The sequence below is a fragment of the Cervus elaphus genome, chromosome 1 (genome assembly GCF_910594005.1).
Source record: "Cervus elaphus chromosome 1, mCerEla1.1, whole genome shotgun sequence".
Taxonomy (NCBI): domain Eukaryota; kingdom Metazoa; phylum Chordata; class Mammalia; order Artiodactyla; family Cervidae; genus Cervus; species Cervus elaphus.
In genome coordinates, this window is record NC_057815.1 from 32,037,767 (window position 1) to 32,052,946 (window position 15,180).

Below are 15,180 nucleotides of genomic sequence, written 5' to 3' on the forward strand. Positions count from 1 at the left end.
AGAGAAAGGGGCAGAAAGCGTAGTCAAAGAAATATCACTGACAATTTTCCTAACCTGGTGAAAGAAACAGATACCAAAATTTAGGAAGCATAGAGAAATCCCCAAAAGATAAACCTAAACAGCCCCACATTGAGACACATGATAATTGTGAAATGTTACAGGAGAAAACCTTAAAAGCAGCAGGAAAAAACGTGTTATTTACAAAGGAACCCCCATAAGACTATCAGCAGATTTTTCAGCAGAAATGTTGTAGGCCAGAGGGGCGTGACGTGATACATTCAAAAGGACGGAAATATTAAAAAAAACAAACGAAAACTGGCAATCAAGAATACCTAGCAAAGCTGTCCTTCAGAACTGAAGGAGGTGATTTCCCAGACAAGCAACAGCTGGGGGAGTTCATTACCACCGGAGTAGCCTTACAAAAATGTTAAAAGGGACTTCATCCACCTGAACCAAAGGATGCTAGCTAGTGACAAAGAAACCTTTGAAAGTATGTCTCACTGATAAATATATAGTTAAATTCTGAATTCTCTACTATTGTAATAGTGGCGGGTAAGTCCTTGTAACTCTAGTATGAAGGTTAAAAGACAAAAGCATATTAAAAATGTGCATAGCTTAGAATTTTTAATGTATACACAAGGTTAAAGTATGTAAATTGTGACACCAAAAACATAAAATGGAGGGAGGAATAGAGTGTAGAAATTAAGTATCTGAAGTTGTTATAGCTTAAAATACATTGTTATAAATATGAGATATTTTATATAAGCCTCCTGGTAACCACGAAGCAAACACCTATACTAGATACACAAAAGATAAAGGAATCTAAGCACACCCCTACCAAAAAAACCCAAAAAAACAAAAACCATCAAATCACAAAGAGAGCAAGACATGAAGGAACAAAGGAATTACAATGCAGCCAGAGAATTATGAACAAAATGGCAATAATAAGTCCATATCTATCCATAGGAACTTTATTTATTTTTTTTTTAAGTCTTCCTAAATTTTATTGGCACTGAAATAGAACATGGGTTAAGCATAAACCCCTCCAAAAACAAATTTAAAAAACCCCCAAAAGATGCACCAAAAAAACCCTGAATATAAAATCTAATCTTTCTCCCCAGCTTCCCCTGGCGGGGAGTGGGGTGGTGGTGGGGTGGATACTACCTTTAAGGCAGCTGGATTGCCCCATAATTCCAGGTTTGAATTTAGCAAATATAGGGCACATCACCAACAGAGTGTCAATATAATACACAGCAATGCACATAAGACTTCCCAAGGTCAAGCAGAAGGCAAGGGGATGGAGTGATCAAAGCCACGGGCTCTGGGCTAGGGGCACTGCATGGAAGGACAGTAGGGCCCCTCTGTGGAATGAACTTTGAGAATAAGGCAGGAAAAAAAGGGGGAACAATAAAACCAAATACCAAGTACTTTAAAAAAGGATTGTATGACCTACAGTGACAGATGATATCACTAATACTGAAAGCTTCTTACATTAATTTTTCTGGCAAAATATGCTTCCTAGATGTAGGGGTGGTAAAGGAATGAGGCCAAAATGATCCTGTCCCAAGACTAGTATCTTCTAAGGGTGCATTAGCAAGAAATGCAGAAATCAATGTTGAATTAGATGCCGCTAAAATATATAACACTGGTAGAAAGAAAAAGAGCACACATGAGACAGAGAGGAAGAGGATGCTGCTCCTGGGTTGAGAGAAAGAGGTGGGGGCGTGAAAGGGACCAGACCAGAACCCCTAATGGCTCTCTGGTTTACAGCTCCAAGGGATAGCATAACTGGTGGCAAGATCTGGGTTAAAGGTTTATTAAACAGAGGCAGGACCCAATCATCACCTTAGAGAGGGGTGATGGGAAGGGGCTGTTAGGCACCTTGTAGGGCTCAAAGTAAACTGTAGGATCTGGGCCACGAGCTTCTCTCACCACACTTGGCTTCTTCCACACACTCACCAATTGAGCCAACTGACATCAAGATCCAGGACTCACCAAACCAAGGCCCTAATGACCCTAAAGCAGAAGTTGTGGCTCAACTAGCCCTGAAGGGAGAAGTGGTTTGGGACCCCTAGAGGTGAAAATACTGAAGCCACATGTGAATATTTCCTCCTCTTGGCAAGAGTCCTAGATGTGGCTGGCTGGGTTTGGAAATAACCATCCCTATTCTTCTACCTGAGGGGATTTGTGGATTGGAGTGGGGAAGGGCAGGTCCCAAGAAGGGAAGAGGAACACAGAATAATAAGTAAGAGATATTTCTGCCCATAGAGCTCACCTAAAATAAGCCTAGGCTCCCATAAAACATAGAGGCATATTCTCTACCCAATCATGTCTGAACAGAAGGGCTAACAGTCTTCCAGGATGTTGGGGAAGCCTCTTGAAGGCATATTCTCCCCCATATCACGCTGAAGAGAAGAATGAGTGTCTGAACTCAGGGACAAGGTTTATTGGGACTGAGTTTGTAACAGGCCCAATCTGGGAGGTAGAGAGAAGAATGACTGCACTTCTTTTTAGCCTCCAATCATTAAAAAGCCTAAGTAACTCTAGAAGGAATGGACATTGGGAGGCCTAATCCTAGGGCAGTTGACATTCTAGAGCATGTAGCCAGGGCCCTGCCTTCATCTCTAAACCTGTGATGCTTCAGTTCTGCAAATCACAAGACCATGACGATGAAGGCTGTGGTGGGGCAGGGGTGAGGGCCAGTTTTCAACCTACTCCACACTTGACTCCTGCAGAGCAGCATTAAATGTGAGGGTATTTCCCAAACCAAGCGGGAAGTGCCTCTGAGCTGAGAAAGTGTTCTCTTCTAGCAAGCCAGATCATCCAGGACAGAGGAAAAAGAGGATCTCATTGGCACCATAGTGCCCATCTCTCTGCCTAGGGAAGTGAGTAAGGATTGAGGGGCTAGGTTTGGTCCCATGGCTGCACTGAATGCTTGGCGTGACTTCAGGGCTGCTCTAGTTAATGGCTCCAGCACAGTGTGAGTTAGGCAAGAGTATAAGAGTGTGAGCAAGGAAGAAGGGAGGAGGGGTCCCTAGGGGCTAGGTGCCCTTTACATAGACTCAAACTCATCAATGCGCTGCTTAGTATTGCCCTGCCGGATCTGGCGCAGGGTCTTGTATTTGTCTCGACCCAGTCGCATGTTCTCAGCATGAATCATGTCATTAGCAGTCTTCTTGGACTCATCACGGGCATTGGCCAGCTCTGAACTGAGGGCCTTCAGGTGCTTCTGCACACGCTCATTCTTTTCCGCCTCAGTGGTGCGTTCCTCTTCACTGCGATCCTTGGCCATGGCATCAGCTCGCAGTTCGGCACTGGCCTCTGCCCCATTCTCATCCTGCTCATTTTCAGCAGGCTCTGCCACATGAGGCGTGCTCATGGCAGTCTTCAGCTCTGCACGGGTCTTCTCCAAGTCTTCTTGTACCATCTGAGCCTTCTGCTGCCATTCCACAGCCTCGCTCTCCTTCTTTTGTCGGGCCATCTCCAGTTGGGAGATCCGAGCTGTCAGCTCTGCCATTTCCAAGGCCAATTGTTCCTGGGTCTTCTTCTGGTCCTGGGAGGCCTGCAACAGGGCCTCCTTGGCCTCTTCAGCTTCTTGACGCTCTTTGGCCAGTTTTTCAGCCTCACTCTGGGCACGCTTTCGCTCCTGTTCAAGTTCCAGAGCCCTGCGGGTCTGTTCTTCCAGTTCTTGTTGAGCCTTCTTAGTCTGTTCCTCGATTTGCTTCAGCTTTTCCATCAGTTCCTCCTTTTCCCATTCAATCTTCTCTTTCTCCTTTTCTGCCATCTCACGTTTCTTCTTTTCATTTTCCAGCAGAGCACACTCCATCTGCTTCTGGTGCTTCTCCTCCCGAGCCTGTGCCTTCATCTGCTGTACTTCAATGGTGTCGGGCTTGCGACGGCGCATGTATAGCTCATGGTTCTCCATGCACAGAGCCAAGATCCGTTTGTTAATCCGCAGCCGGGGAGCATAGAAAACAAAGTCCGGGGCTTTTTTGTCAATGGGCTTGATGACAAATTTCTTGTCATTGAAAGAGATGTTCCTGATTTCACTCCAGGGGAAGCCTATCTTGGGAGTCAGCCTGTCATTCTGCTCATAGATGTTGAGACCCAGGGCATCCACCCCCAGCCACAGCTCTGAGCCTTTCTTGTTCTTGATGTTGAAGTAGTTCACACCATACATCTCCAGATCCTGGGCAATCTTCAGATACTCCAGGACAGCATCCTCCCTCAGCATGCCCCGGTGCTCCTCATGCCACACCTGGATCCTTTCCTCCCACTGGTCCTTGTTAAGCTTGTGCTGCTCCAGGACCCTCTGTGGCAGCAACTTGTCCCCAGCCAAGTAGCCAGACTTGTGGACTTCCTTATTGAAGTCACCATACTTGGACTGGACAGCATAGGAGGCCAGCAACACAGCAGTCTCAGGTGGGCAGTAAATATCATCATTGAGAATGCCTTCCTTCACTTGCAGGAAGAATAGTCGCTGTGTGATATCCTGGATCAACTCTTCAGATACATCCTCAGGGTAGAACTTGGCCCGGAACTTGAAAAGCAGAGGGCTTTCCTTCCGCACATCCTGGGCAGTCACCTTCTTATTGAGTTTCAACCAAGTAGAGAAACCCTTAGTGTCCTGGTACTGCAGACCAAAAAACCAAACTTCCCTCAGGCCGATAGTTTTCACCACCTGGTCAAACAGCTGCTTGCCGGTGGTGTTGGGCTGGATGGCAAACTCCAGCTCAGCGTCCATGGTGGTCACACGCACATTGATCGTCTTGGGCATGGTGGCGACAAAGGCAGCAGAGTTGGCGAAGTTTGGCCAGGAGCTGTCAGACGGCGCTGAGCACGCAGTACACACGGCTGACTCCGGGGACTGGGGGCTCGGATTGGGTCTCTCTCTAGCGTCGGGACGACTCCATAGGAACTTTAAATGAACTAAATTCTCAAAAGACAGACTGGGGGGGGAGGCGGCGGCGGGGAAGAACTGAACTGACTTGGTAGTGCAGTGGGTAGGGATCTGCCTGCCAGTGCGGAGGACATGAGTTTGATCCCTGGCCTGGGAAGATTCCACACGCAACTAAGCCCATGTGCCACGACTGCTGAACCTAGGGCCCACATGCAGCAACTGCTGAAGCCTACAGGCCTAGAGCCCGTGCTCCACAACAGACGCCCCCACAGTGAGGAGCCCACGCACTGCAGCAGGGAGTAGTCCTGCTTGCCATAACCAGAGAAAGCCTGCACAAAGCAAGTAAGACTGAGCACAGCCAGAAACAAAAGACCCAATTATATGCTGCCTACGTGAGGCTCACTTAGGCTTTAAGGACATGTACAGACTGAAAGTTGAAGGAATGGAAAAAGAGATCTCATGAATGGAAACCAGAAGAAAGCAAGGTAGCTCTATTTATATTGGACAAAATAGACACAGAATGTAATAATCTATAAAGGTCATAATTAAGGGGTCAGTCCAACAAGAGAATAAACAATTGTAAATATTTATTCACCTAACATTCAGTTCAGTTCAGTTCAGTCACTCAGTCGTGTCCAACTCTTTGCAACCCCATGAATCACAGCACGCCAGGCCTCCCTGTCCATCACAAACTCCTGGAGTTTACTCAAACTCATGCCCATTGAGTCGGTGATGCCATCTAGCCATCTCATTCTCTGTCGTCCCTTTCTCCTCCTGCCCCCAATCCCTCCCAGCATCAGGGTCTTTTCCAACGAGTCAACTCTTCGCATGAGATGGCCAAAGTATTGGAGTTTCAGCTTCAGCATCAATCCTTCCAATGAACACCCAGGACTTAATCTCCATCAGGATGGACTGGTTGGATCTCCTCGAAGTCCAAGGGTCTCTCAAGAGTCTTCTCCAACACCACAGTTCAAAAGCATCAATTTATCGGTGCTCAGCTTTCTTCACAGTCCAACTCTCACATCCATACATGACCACTGGAAAAACCATAGCCTTGACCAGACAGACCTTTGTTGGCAAAGTAATGTCTGCTTTTTAATATGCTATCTAGGTTGGTCATAACTTTCCTTCCAAGGAGTAAACGTCTTAATTTCATGGCTGCAATCACCATCTGCAGTGATTTTGGAGCCCCAAAAAAATAAAGTCTGACACTGTTTCCACTGTCTCCCCATCTATTTCCCATGAGGTAATGGGACCAGATGCCATGATCTTAGGTTTCTGAAAGTTAAGCTTTAAGCCAACTTTTTCACTGTCCTCTTTCACTTTCATCAAGAGGCTTTTTAGTTCCTCTTCACTTTCTGCCATAAGGGTGGTGTCATCTGCATATCTGAGGTTATTGATATTTCTCCCAGCAATCTTGATTCCAGCTTGTGCTTCTTCCAGCCCAGTGTTTCTCATGATGTACTCTGCATATAAGTTAAATAAGCAGGGTGACAATATACAGCCTTGATGTACTCCTTTTCCTATTTGGAACCAGTCTGTTGTTCCATGTCCAGTTCTAACTGTTGCTTCCTGACCTGCATACAGGTTTTTCAAGAGGCAGGTCAGGTGGTCTGGTATTCCCATCTCCTTCAGAATTTTCCACAGTTTATTGTGATCCACACAGTCGAAGGCTTTGGTGTAGTCAATAAAGCAGAAATAGATGTTTTTCTGGAACTCTCTTGCTTTTTCGATGATCCAGTGGATATTGGCAATTTGATCTCTGGTTCCTCTGCCTTTTCTAAAACCACCTTGAACATCTGGAAGTTCTCAGTTCACGTATTGCTGAAGCCTGGCTTGGAGAATTTTGAGCATTACCTTACTAGCGTGTGAGATGAGTGCAATTGTGCGGCAGTTTGACCATTCTTTTTCTTAGGGATGGGAATGAAAACAGACCTTTTCCAGTCCTGTGGCCACTGCTGAGTTTTCCAAATTTGCTGGCATATTAAGTGCAGCACTTTGACAGCATCATCTTTCAGGATTTGAAATAGCTCAACTGGAATTCCATCACATCCACTAGCTTTGTTCATAGTAATGCTTTCTAAGGCCCACTTGACTTCACATTCAAGGATGTCTGGCACTAGGTGAGTGATCACACCGTGTGATTATCTGGGTCCTGAAGATCTTTTTTGAGTTCTTCTGTGTGTTCTTGCCACCTCTTCTTAATATCTTCTGTTTCAGGAGTACCTAAATCTATAAAGCATATATTAACAGACCGAAGGGAATTCCTTGGTGGTCTAGTGGTTAGAAACACTCGGTGCTTTTTTGAAAAAAACCTGGTGCTTTTAAAAAAAATTTAGTTATTTGGCTGCCTGGGCTCTTAGTTGTGGCATGCAGGATCTTCTGTTGGGTGCGTGGGCTCTCTAGCTGTGGTGCACTGGCTTAGTTGCTCTGTGGCACTTGGGACTCAGTTCTCTGGCCAGGGGTTGAACTTGCATCCCCTGCATTGCAAGGCAGATTCTTAACCACTGGACCACCAGGGAAATCCCAAGGCTTGGTGCTTCACTGCTGGAGCCTGAGTTCAATCTCTGGTTGAAGAACTGAGATCCTGCAAGCTGTGTGGTGCTGGCAAGAGAAAAAACAAAAACAAAAAAACAGACCTAAGGAAGGAATAGATAGTAATCCAATAATAGGGGACTTCAACATCCCACTTTCAACAATGGATATTTCATCCAGATTGAAAATCAGGAAAAATTGTATTTAAATGATATGTTAGACAGGTTGGACTCAGATACATTAGAACATTCTAACAGAATACATGTTCTTCTCAAGTGCATATGGATCACTCTCCAGGATAGAGCATACGTTAGGCCACAAAAGAGGTCTTAATAAATTTAAGGAGACTGAAATTGCATCAGGCATCTCTTCTGACCACAAAGGTATGAAGCTAGAAATCAATTATAAGAAAAGTGGAAAAATCCACAAATATGTGGAGATTAAAAACCATGCTACTGAATAACCAATGGGTCAAAGAAAAGCAAACAGAAATAAAAAAATATTCTGACACAAATGAAACAGAAATGCAACGCACAAAAATATACAGTGCAGCAAAGCAGCTCTAATAGGAAGTCAAGAAAGGTCTCACACAACCTAAATTCACACCCCAAGGAACTAGTGAAAGAACAAACTAAGCCCAAAGTTAGGAGAAGGAAGGGAATGATAAAGATCAGATCGGGAAGAAATGAAACATAGATTGAAAAGATAATAGAAAAGTGAAGAGCTGATTTTTTAAAAAAAGAAAACAAATTAGATACAATGGAAAGGAGAAGGCTCAAAATTACAAATGAGATATAACAACTATTAATAGTACCACACAATGAATTGCAAGAGAGTATGCTGAACAATTATACACTAAAAGACTGCACAAACTAGAAGAGATGGAGAAATTTCTAGAGCCATATAGCCTAGCAAGACTGAAGCATGAAACAGAAGAACATCTGAATATACTAATTACTAGTGAGGAGATTGAATCTGTCATCAAAAACCTTCCAGTTAAGAAAAGTCTGGGACCAGACAGCTTCATTGATGGATTCAACCAAGCGTTTAAAGAATTAATACTAATTCTCAAATTCTTCCAACAAATAAAAGAGGTAGGAATCCTTCCAAACAATTTTATGAGAACATCATTTGCTTTTGATACCAAAAGCAAAAAATCCACTAAACAGAAAACCACATGCCAATATCCCTGATGAATATAGATACAAATATCCTGAGCAACATATTAGCAAACCAAAATCTACAGCACATTAAAAGAATTATGCACCATAATTAAGTGGAACTTATTCCAGGGATGCAATGATGGCTCAGTATCCATAAATCAATGTTATTAACCAGTTAACAAAATGAAGGATAAAAATCATAAGATCTCTCAAGATGCAGAAAAAGCATTTCAGCCTTTGATAAAATTCAACATTCATTCATGATAAAAGAAGAAAAACTTCCAATGTATGAGGTGTAGAAATAATGAGATTCAAAAAAAAATAATAAAAAAAAAAAGAATGAGATTCAACATAATATATGTATGACAAGCCCACAGCTAACTTCATACTGATGAAAAGCTGAAAGTTTTTCCTCTTAAGATCAGGAATATGCACTGGGAAACAAATTTGCATGTAGTGGTTTGCTTTTTTGCAGTGTCTGGAACTGAACCTTCGGTATCTGAGCTATGCTTGTATTGAGATTTTATTCTTTTTTTTTTTTTTTTAAACAAATTGAAGCTTTACGGTAACACTGTATTGAATATTAAGCAAGTCTATCAGCATCATTTCTCCCACAGCATTTGTTCACTGTGTGTCTCTGTGTCCCATTTTTAATTCTTACAATGTTTCAAACTTTTCATTATTGTTATATTTCTTATAGTGATCTGTGACCAGTGATCTCTGATGTTATTATTGTAATTGTTGTGGGGCACTACAAACCTCACTGATAGGAAGATCAGTGTGTGTGCTCAGTCGTGTCCAACTTTTTGGAACCCCATGGACTGTAGCCTGCCAGGCTCCTCTGTCCATGGGATTCTCCAGGCAGTAATACTGGAGTGGGTTGCTGTGCCCGCCTCCAGGGGATCTTTCCAACCCAGGGATCAAACTCACATCTCTTATGTCTCCTGCATTGGCAGTCTGGTTCTTTATCGCTAGCACTACCTGGGAAGCCCTCTGATTGCTCCACCAACCAGAAAGTTTTCTATCTCTCTCCTCCTGGAGGGGAGAAAATACGCCTCCTTATTCCCTGAAACAACAATATTAAAAGGAAGCCAATTAATAATCCCACATGACCTCTAAGTGTTAGAGTGAAAGGAAGAGTCACATGTCTCACTTTAAATCAAAAGCCTGGAACGGTTAATCTTAGGAAGTCATGTAGAAAGCCAAGACAGTCTGACAGCTAGGCCTTTTGTGCCAGTTAGCAAGCACTGCTCCAGTGAACACAGGCATGTGAAGAGTGAAACAGCCTCGTTGCTAACAAGCGGCAAGTCTGGGTAGAAGATCAAACCAGCCATGACATTCCCTTAAGCCAACTGCCAATCCAGAGCAAGGCCCTAGCTCTCTCAAGTTCTATGAAGGAAGAGACAGGTCAGGAAGCTGCAGAGGAAAAGTTTGAAGCTAGCAGAGATGGATTCATGAGGTTTAAGGTAAGAAGCCATCTCTATGGCATCAAAGTACAAGGGTATTAAGTCAGTAATTGCTGAGGTAGAGGCTGCAGTAAGTTATCCAAAAGATAAGTCATGAAGGTGGTTCCACTAAATGACAGATTTGCAATCTAGAAGAAACAGGATTCTATTGAAAGAAGATGCCATCCAGGACTTCTATAGCTCGAGTGGAGAAGTCAATGCCTGGATTCAAAGCTTCAAAGGACAGGCTGACCATCTTGTTAGGGGCCAGTGCAGCTGGTGACTTTAACTTGAAGTCAGTGCTCATTTACTGTTCTGAAAAGTTAAGACCTTTAAGAATTATGTTAAATCTGCCTATGCTTACATATGGAACAACAAAGTCTAGATGACAGCACATCTGTTTACAACATGACTACCAAATATTTTAAGCCCAGTATTGAGAAATGCTCGAAAACAAAATTCCTTTCAAAATATTATTGCTCATTGACAATACGCTTGGTCACCCCAAAACTCTGATGGAGATGTACATTGAGATTAATATGGTTTTAAAGTCTGCAGACAGCATCCATTCTGCAGTCCATGGTCAAAGAGTACTTTCAACTTTTAAGTCTTATTTAAAAAGTATATTTTGTAAAGCTATAGTTGTCATTGTGATTCCTCTAATGAATCAGGGCAAAGTCAGTTGAAAATTTTTTGAAAAGCACTCTCTATTCTAGATACCACTAAGAGCATTCTTGATTCATGCCTTTAGGTCAAAACATCAACATTAACAGAAATTTGGAAGAAGTTGATTTTAACTCTCATGGATGACTTGAAGAGTTCAACATGTTAGTGGAGGAAGTAACTGCAGATATGGTAGAAATAGCAAGACAACTAAAAGTGAGGCCTTAAGATATGACTGAATTGCTGCAATCTCAAGATGAAACTTGGGCAAATGATGAGTTGCTTGATACGGATGAGAAAAGGACGTGGTTTCTTGAGATGGAATCTACTTCTGGTAAAGATGCTGTAAAGACTGTTAAAATACAATTAAAGATTTAGACTATAACATAAACATAGTTGATAAAGAAGTGCCAGGGTTTGACAGGATTGACTCCAATTTTGAAAGAAGTTCTACTGTGGGTAAAATGCTACAGAGAAATTGTTTATAAGAGCAAGAGTCAAGTGAGGTAGCAAACTTCACTGTTGCCTTAGAAATGGTCACAGCCACCCCAGCCTCAGCAACCATCATCCTGATCAGTTAGCAGCCACCAATATAGAGGAAAGACCCTCCACCAGCAAAAAGATTACAACTTGCTGAAGGGTCAGTTTTTTAAATGAATATTTATTATTTATTTTAGATTATTGCATCTACCTTTTTCCTTTTTTTTTGGCTAAGTAGCATGGTTTCCAAGATCTCAGTTCCTCAACTAGGGACTGAACCTGGGCTATGGTAGAGAAAGCCTGGAATCCTAACTACTAGGCCACCTGGGTGTGTGTGCATGCTAAATCACTTCAATCATGTCTGACTCTTTGTGACCCTATGGACTGTAGTCTGCCAGGCTCTGTCCATGGGATTCTCAAGGCAAGAATAATGGAGTGGGTTGCCAGGGGATATTCCCAACCCAGGCATCGAACCTTCATCTCTTCTGTCTCCTGCATTGGCAGGTAGGTTCTTTACCACTAGCTCTACCTGAGAAGTCCTGGCCACTGGGGGCTCCCAGCAAAAAACTATTTTTATTTTTTAAGAAATATTTTGTTTACTTTGTCTTCATAGCTGCATGTGGGCTTTCCCTAGTTGCAGTGAGCAGGGGCTACTCTAAGTTGCTGCTCAGAGGCTCCAGAGCACAGGCTCAACAGTTGTGGCACAAGGGCTTAGCTGCCCTCGGAATCTTAGCTGCATGTGGAATCTTCCCAGACCGGGGATCAAACCCACGTCCCCTGCATTGGCAGGTAGATTCTTAACCAGTGAACCACCAAGGAATTTCAAGTATTTTTAAATTAAGGGATGTACATTTCTTTTTTAAGACATGATATTTTGTTATAGGCTACAGTATAGTCTGAAGATAACTTTCATATGACTGGGAAACCAAAAAAATTTGTGTGACTTGTGTTATTGTGATATTTGCTTAACTAGGGTCATCTGTAACTGAACCTGTAATATTCCAAGGTATGCCTGGTACAAAAACCTTTTGCATTTATATACACTAACAATGAACTATCAGAAAGAGAAATTAGGAAAACAATCCCAATTGCAGCTGCATCAAAAATAATACACCCTAGGAATAAATTTAACCAGGGAGATGACAGATCTGGACACTGAAATGTATGACACTGATAAAATAAATTGAAAACATAAATAAATACAAAGATATTTTGTGCTCATGGGCAGGAAGATTATTGTTAAAATGTCCATACTATTCAAAGTCACCTGTAGAGTCAATGCAATTCCTACCAAAATGCCAATGGCACTTTCTCAAAGAAATAGAAGACTAATTCTAAAATTTGTATGGACACAGAAGACTCTGAATTGATGAAGTAATCTTGAGAAAGAACAAAGCTGGAGAAATCATGCTTGTTGATTTCAAATTATGTTATAAAGCTACAGTAATTAAAACAGTATGGTATTTGCATAAAAACACAGATCAGTGGAACAGAATAGAAAGCCCAGAAATAAATCTATGCATATATGACTAATTAATTTACAACAAAGGAGCCTAGAATATACAGCGGGGGAAAGGACATGCTCTTCAACAAGTGGTGCTGGAAAAACTGGGCAGCCATTTGCAAAATAATTAAACTGGATCCCTATCTTACATGATTCACAAAATCAATTCAAAATGGATTAAATACTGAAGTTTAAGACCTGAAATCGTGAAACTTCAGAAGAATACATAGGAGGTAATGTCCTTGAGATGCATCTTCATTTTTTTAAAAATATTTTACACCAAAAGCAAAAATAAGTACAACTAGATCAAACTAAAAAACTTCTACACAACCAAGGTAATCATAACAATGAAAAGGCAACCTCTGGAATGGGGAAAAATATTTGTAAACTATCTATAGACAGGAGGTTAATGTCCAAAATATGTATTAGAACATATTGATATAATTCAATAGCAAAAAAGCAAACTGATGAGAAAATGATCAGAACATGAGAATAACTTTCCAAGGAAGACATACAAATGACCAGAAGGTACATGAACAAGCAAGTACATAAAAATTCTTTGAGCTAGGCTTCAGTGGTACGTGACCCAAGAGCTTCCAGATGTACAAGCTGGTTTTAGAAAAGGCAGAGGAACCAGAGATCAAATTGCCAACATCTCCTGGATCATCGAAAAAGCAAGGGAATTAAAAAAAAAAAAAAAAATCTGCTTCAAAAGCCTTTGTCGGCCGTGGCTCGGGCTCGATCACTTCAACAAAGCCCCGAAGAGGAGTCGCTACACATACCTTGAAAAGGCCATCAAAATCCATAACTGACTTCCTCCCCGGCAGGCGGGCGAGGCGGACTGCGGTGGGTGTGCCCCTTACCAACAGCCAAGAACTCTGGTGCACGAGCACCACCCCACGTCTTCAGCAAGAGGATTTGCTGCTGGTGTTAATTTTATTTTGTTGAGGCTGTTCAGTTTGGCTTCTCTGTATCTATTGATTGCCCTTTTTGAGAAAAATGAAGGTGTTTTTATAAAAAAAAAAAAAAAAAAAGCCTTTGATGGTGTGGTCACAACAAACTGTGGAAAATTCTTAAAGAAATGGAAATACCAGACCACCTTACCTGTCTCCTGAGAAACTTGTATGCAGGCCAAGAAGCAACAGTTAGAACTGGACATGGAACAATGGACTAGTTCAAAATTGGGAAAGGAGTACGTCAAGTCTGTATATTGTCACTCTGCTTATTTTACTTCTATGCATCATGCCAAATGCCATGCTGGATGACTCACAAGCTGGAATCAAAATTGCTGGGAGAAATATAAAAAACCTAAGATATGCAGATGATTTCACTTTAATGGCAGAAAGCAAAGAAGAACTAAGCCTCTTGATGAATGTGAAAGAGGAGAGTGAGAAAGCTGGCTTAAAAACTCAACATTAAAAAATGAAGATCTCAGCATCTGGTCCCATCACTTCATGGTAAATAGATGGGGAAAAAGAGGAAACAGTAACAGATTTTATTTTCTTGGACTCCAGAATCACTGTGGATGGTGACTGCAGCCACGAAATTCAAAGACTCTCTCTTGTTCCTTGGGAAAAAAGACAAGACAAACCTGAACAGCGTATTAAAGAGCAGAGACATCACTTTGCCGACAAAGGTCTGTATAGTCAAAGCTGTGGTTTTTCCAGTATGTATGTATGTGATGTATGGATGTGAGAGATGGACCATAAAGAAAGCTGAGCACTGAAGAATTGATGCTTTTGAACTGTGGTGCTGGAGAAGACTTTTGAGAGTCCCTTGGACAAATCAGACAATCCTAAAGGAAATCAACCCTGAATATTTATTGGAAGGACTGATGCTGAAGGTAAAACTCCAATACTTTGGCCACCTGATGCAGAGAGTCAATCATTGGAAAAGACCCTGATGCTGAGAAAGACTGAGGGCAAGAGAAGGAGGCAACAGTGGATGAAATGGTTGGATGGCATCACTGACTCAATGGACATGAGTTTGAGCAAACTCCGGGAGATAGTGAAGGATGGGGAAGCCTAGAGTCCTGCAGTTCGGGGGGTCTCAAAGACGCAGACATGACTGAGCAACTGAACAACATGAAAAGGTGTTCACATCAGTAGTCATCAGAGAAATGCAAACCTAAACCAGAATAAGATATCACCTCACACAAACTAGAATGGCTATCATCAAAACGACAAAAGGTTAAGTGTTGAAGATGTGAAAAAAGAATCCTTATGCATTGTTGGTGGAAATGTAAATTGGTGCACAAAGTATGGAAAACAGTATGGAGATTCCTCAAAAAATGAAAAATTGAGGGATTTCCCTGCTGGTCACTGGTTAAGACTTTGCCTTCCATTGCAGGGGGTGGGTTTGATCCTTGGTCGGGGAGCTAAGATCCCCCATGCTTTGAGTCCAAAAAACCAAAACATAAAACAGAAGCAATGTTGTAACAAATTCAATAAAGACTTTTAAAAAATGGTCCACCTAAAAAACTTTTTTAAA

The 15,180-nt window shown here is 42.1% G+C and overlaps 1 protein-coding gene across 1 annotated transcript; it reads right to left on the minus strand.

Moving 5' to 3' along the window:
- Window positions 1-978: 978 nt before the first annotated feature.
- Window positions 979-4,925, minus strand: LOC122691663 (moesin-like). The gene has a single exon (XM_043898345.1). It carries the CDS (start codon window positions 4,775-4,777, stop codon window positions 3,053-3,055), a length of 1,725 nt encoding a protein of 574 aa, XP_043754280.1. The 5' UTR covers window positions 4,778-4,925; the 3' UTR covers window positions 979-3,052.
- Between the last annotated feature and the right edge of the window lie 10,255 nt (window positions 4,926-15,180).

Bases quoted from the DNA above. Each gene is read 5' to 3' on its own strand.
- LOC122691663 (XM_043898345.1), bottom strand. From the start codon at position 4,777: ATGCCCAAGACGATCAATGTGCGTGTGACCACCATGGACGCTGAGCTG.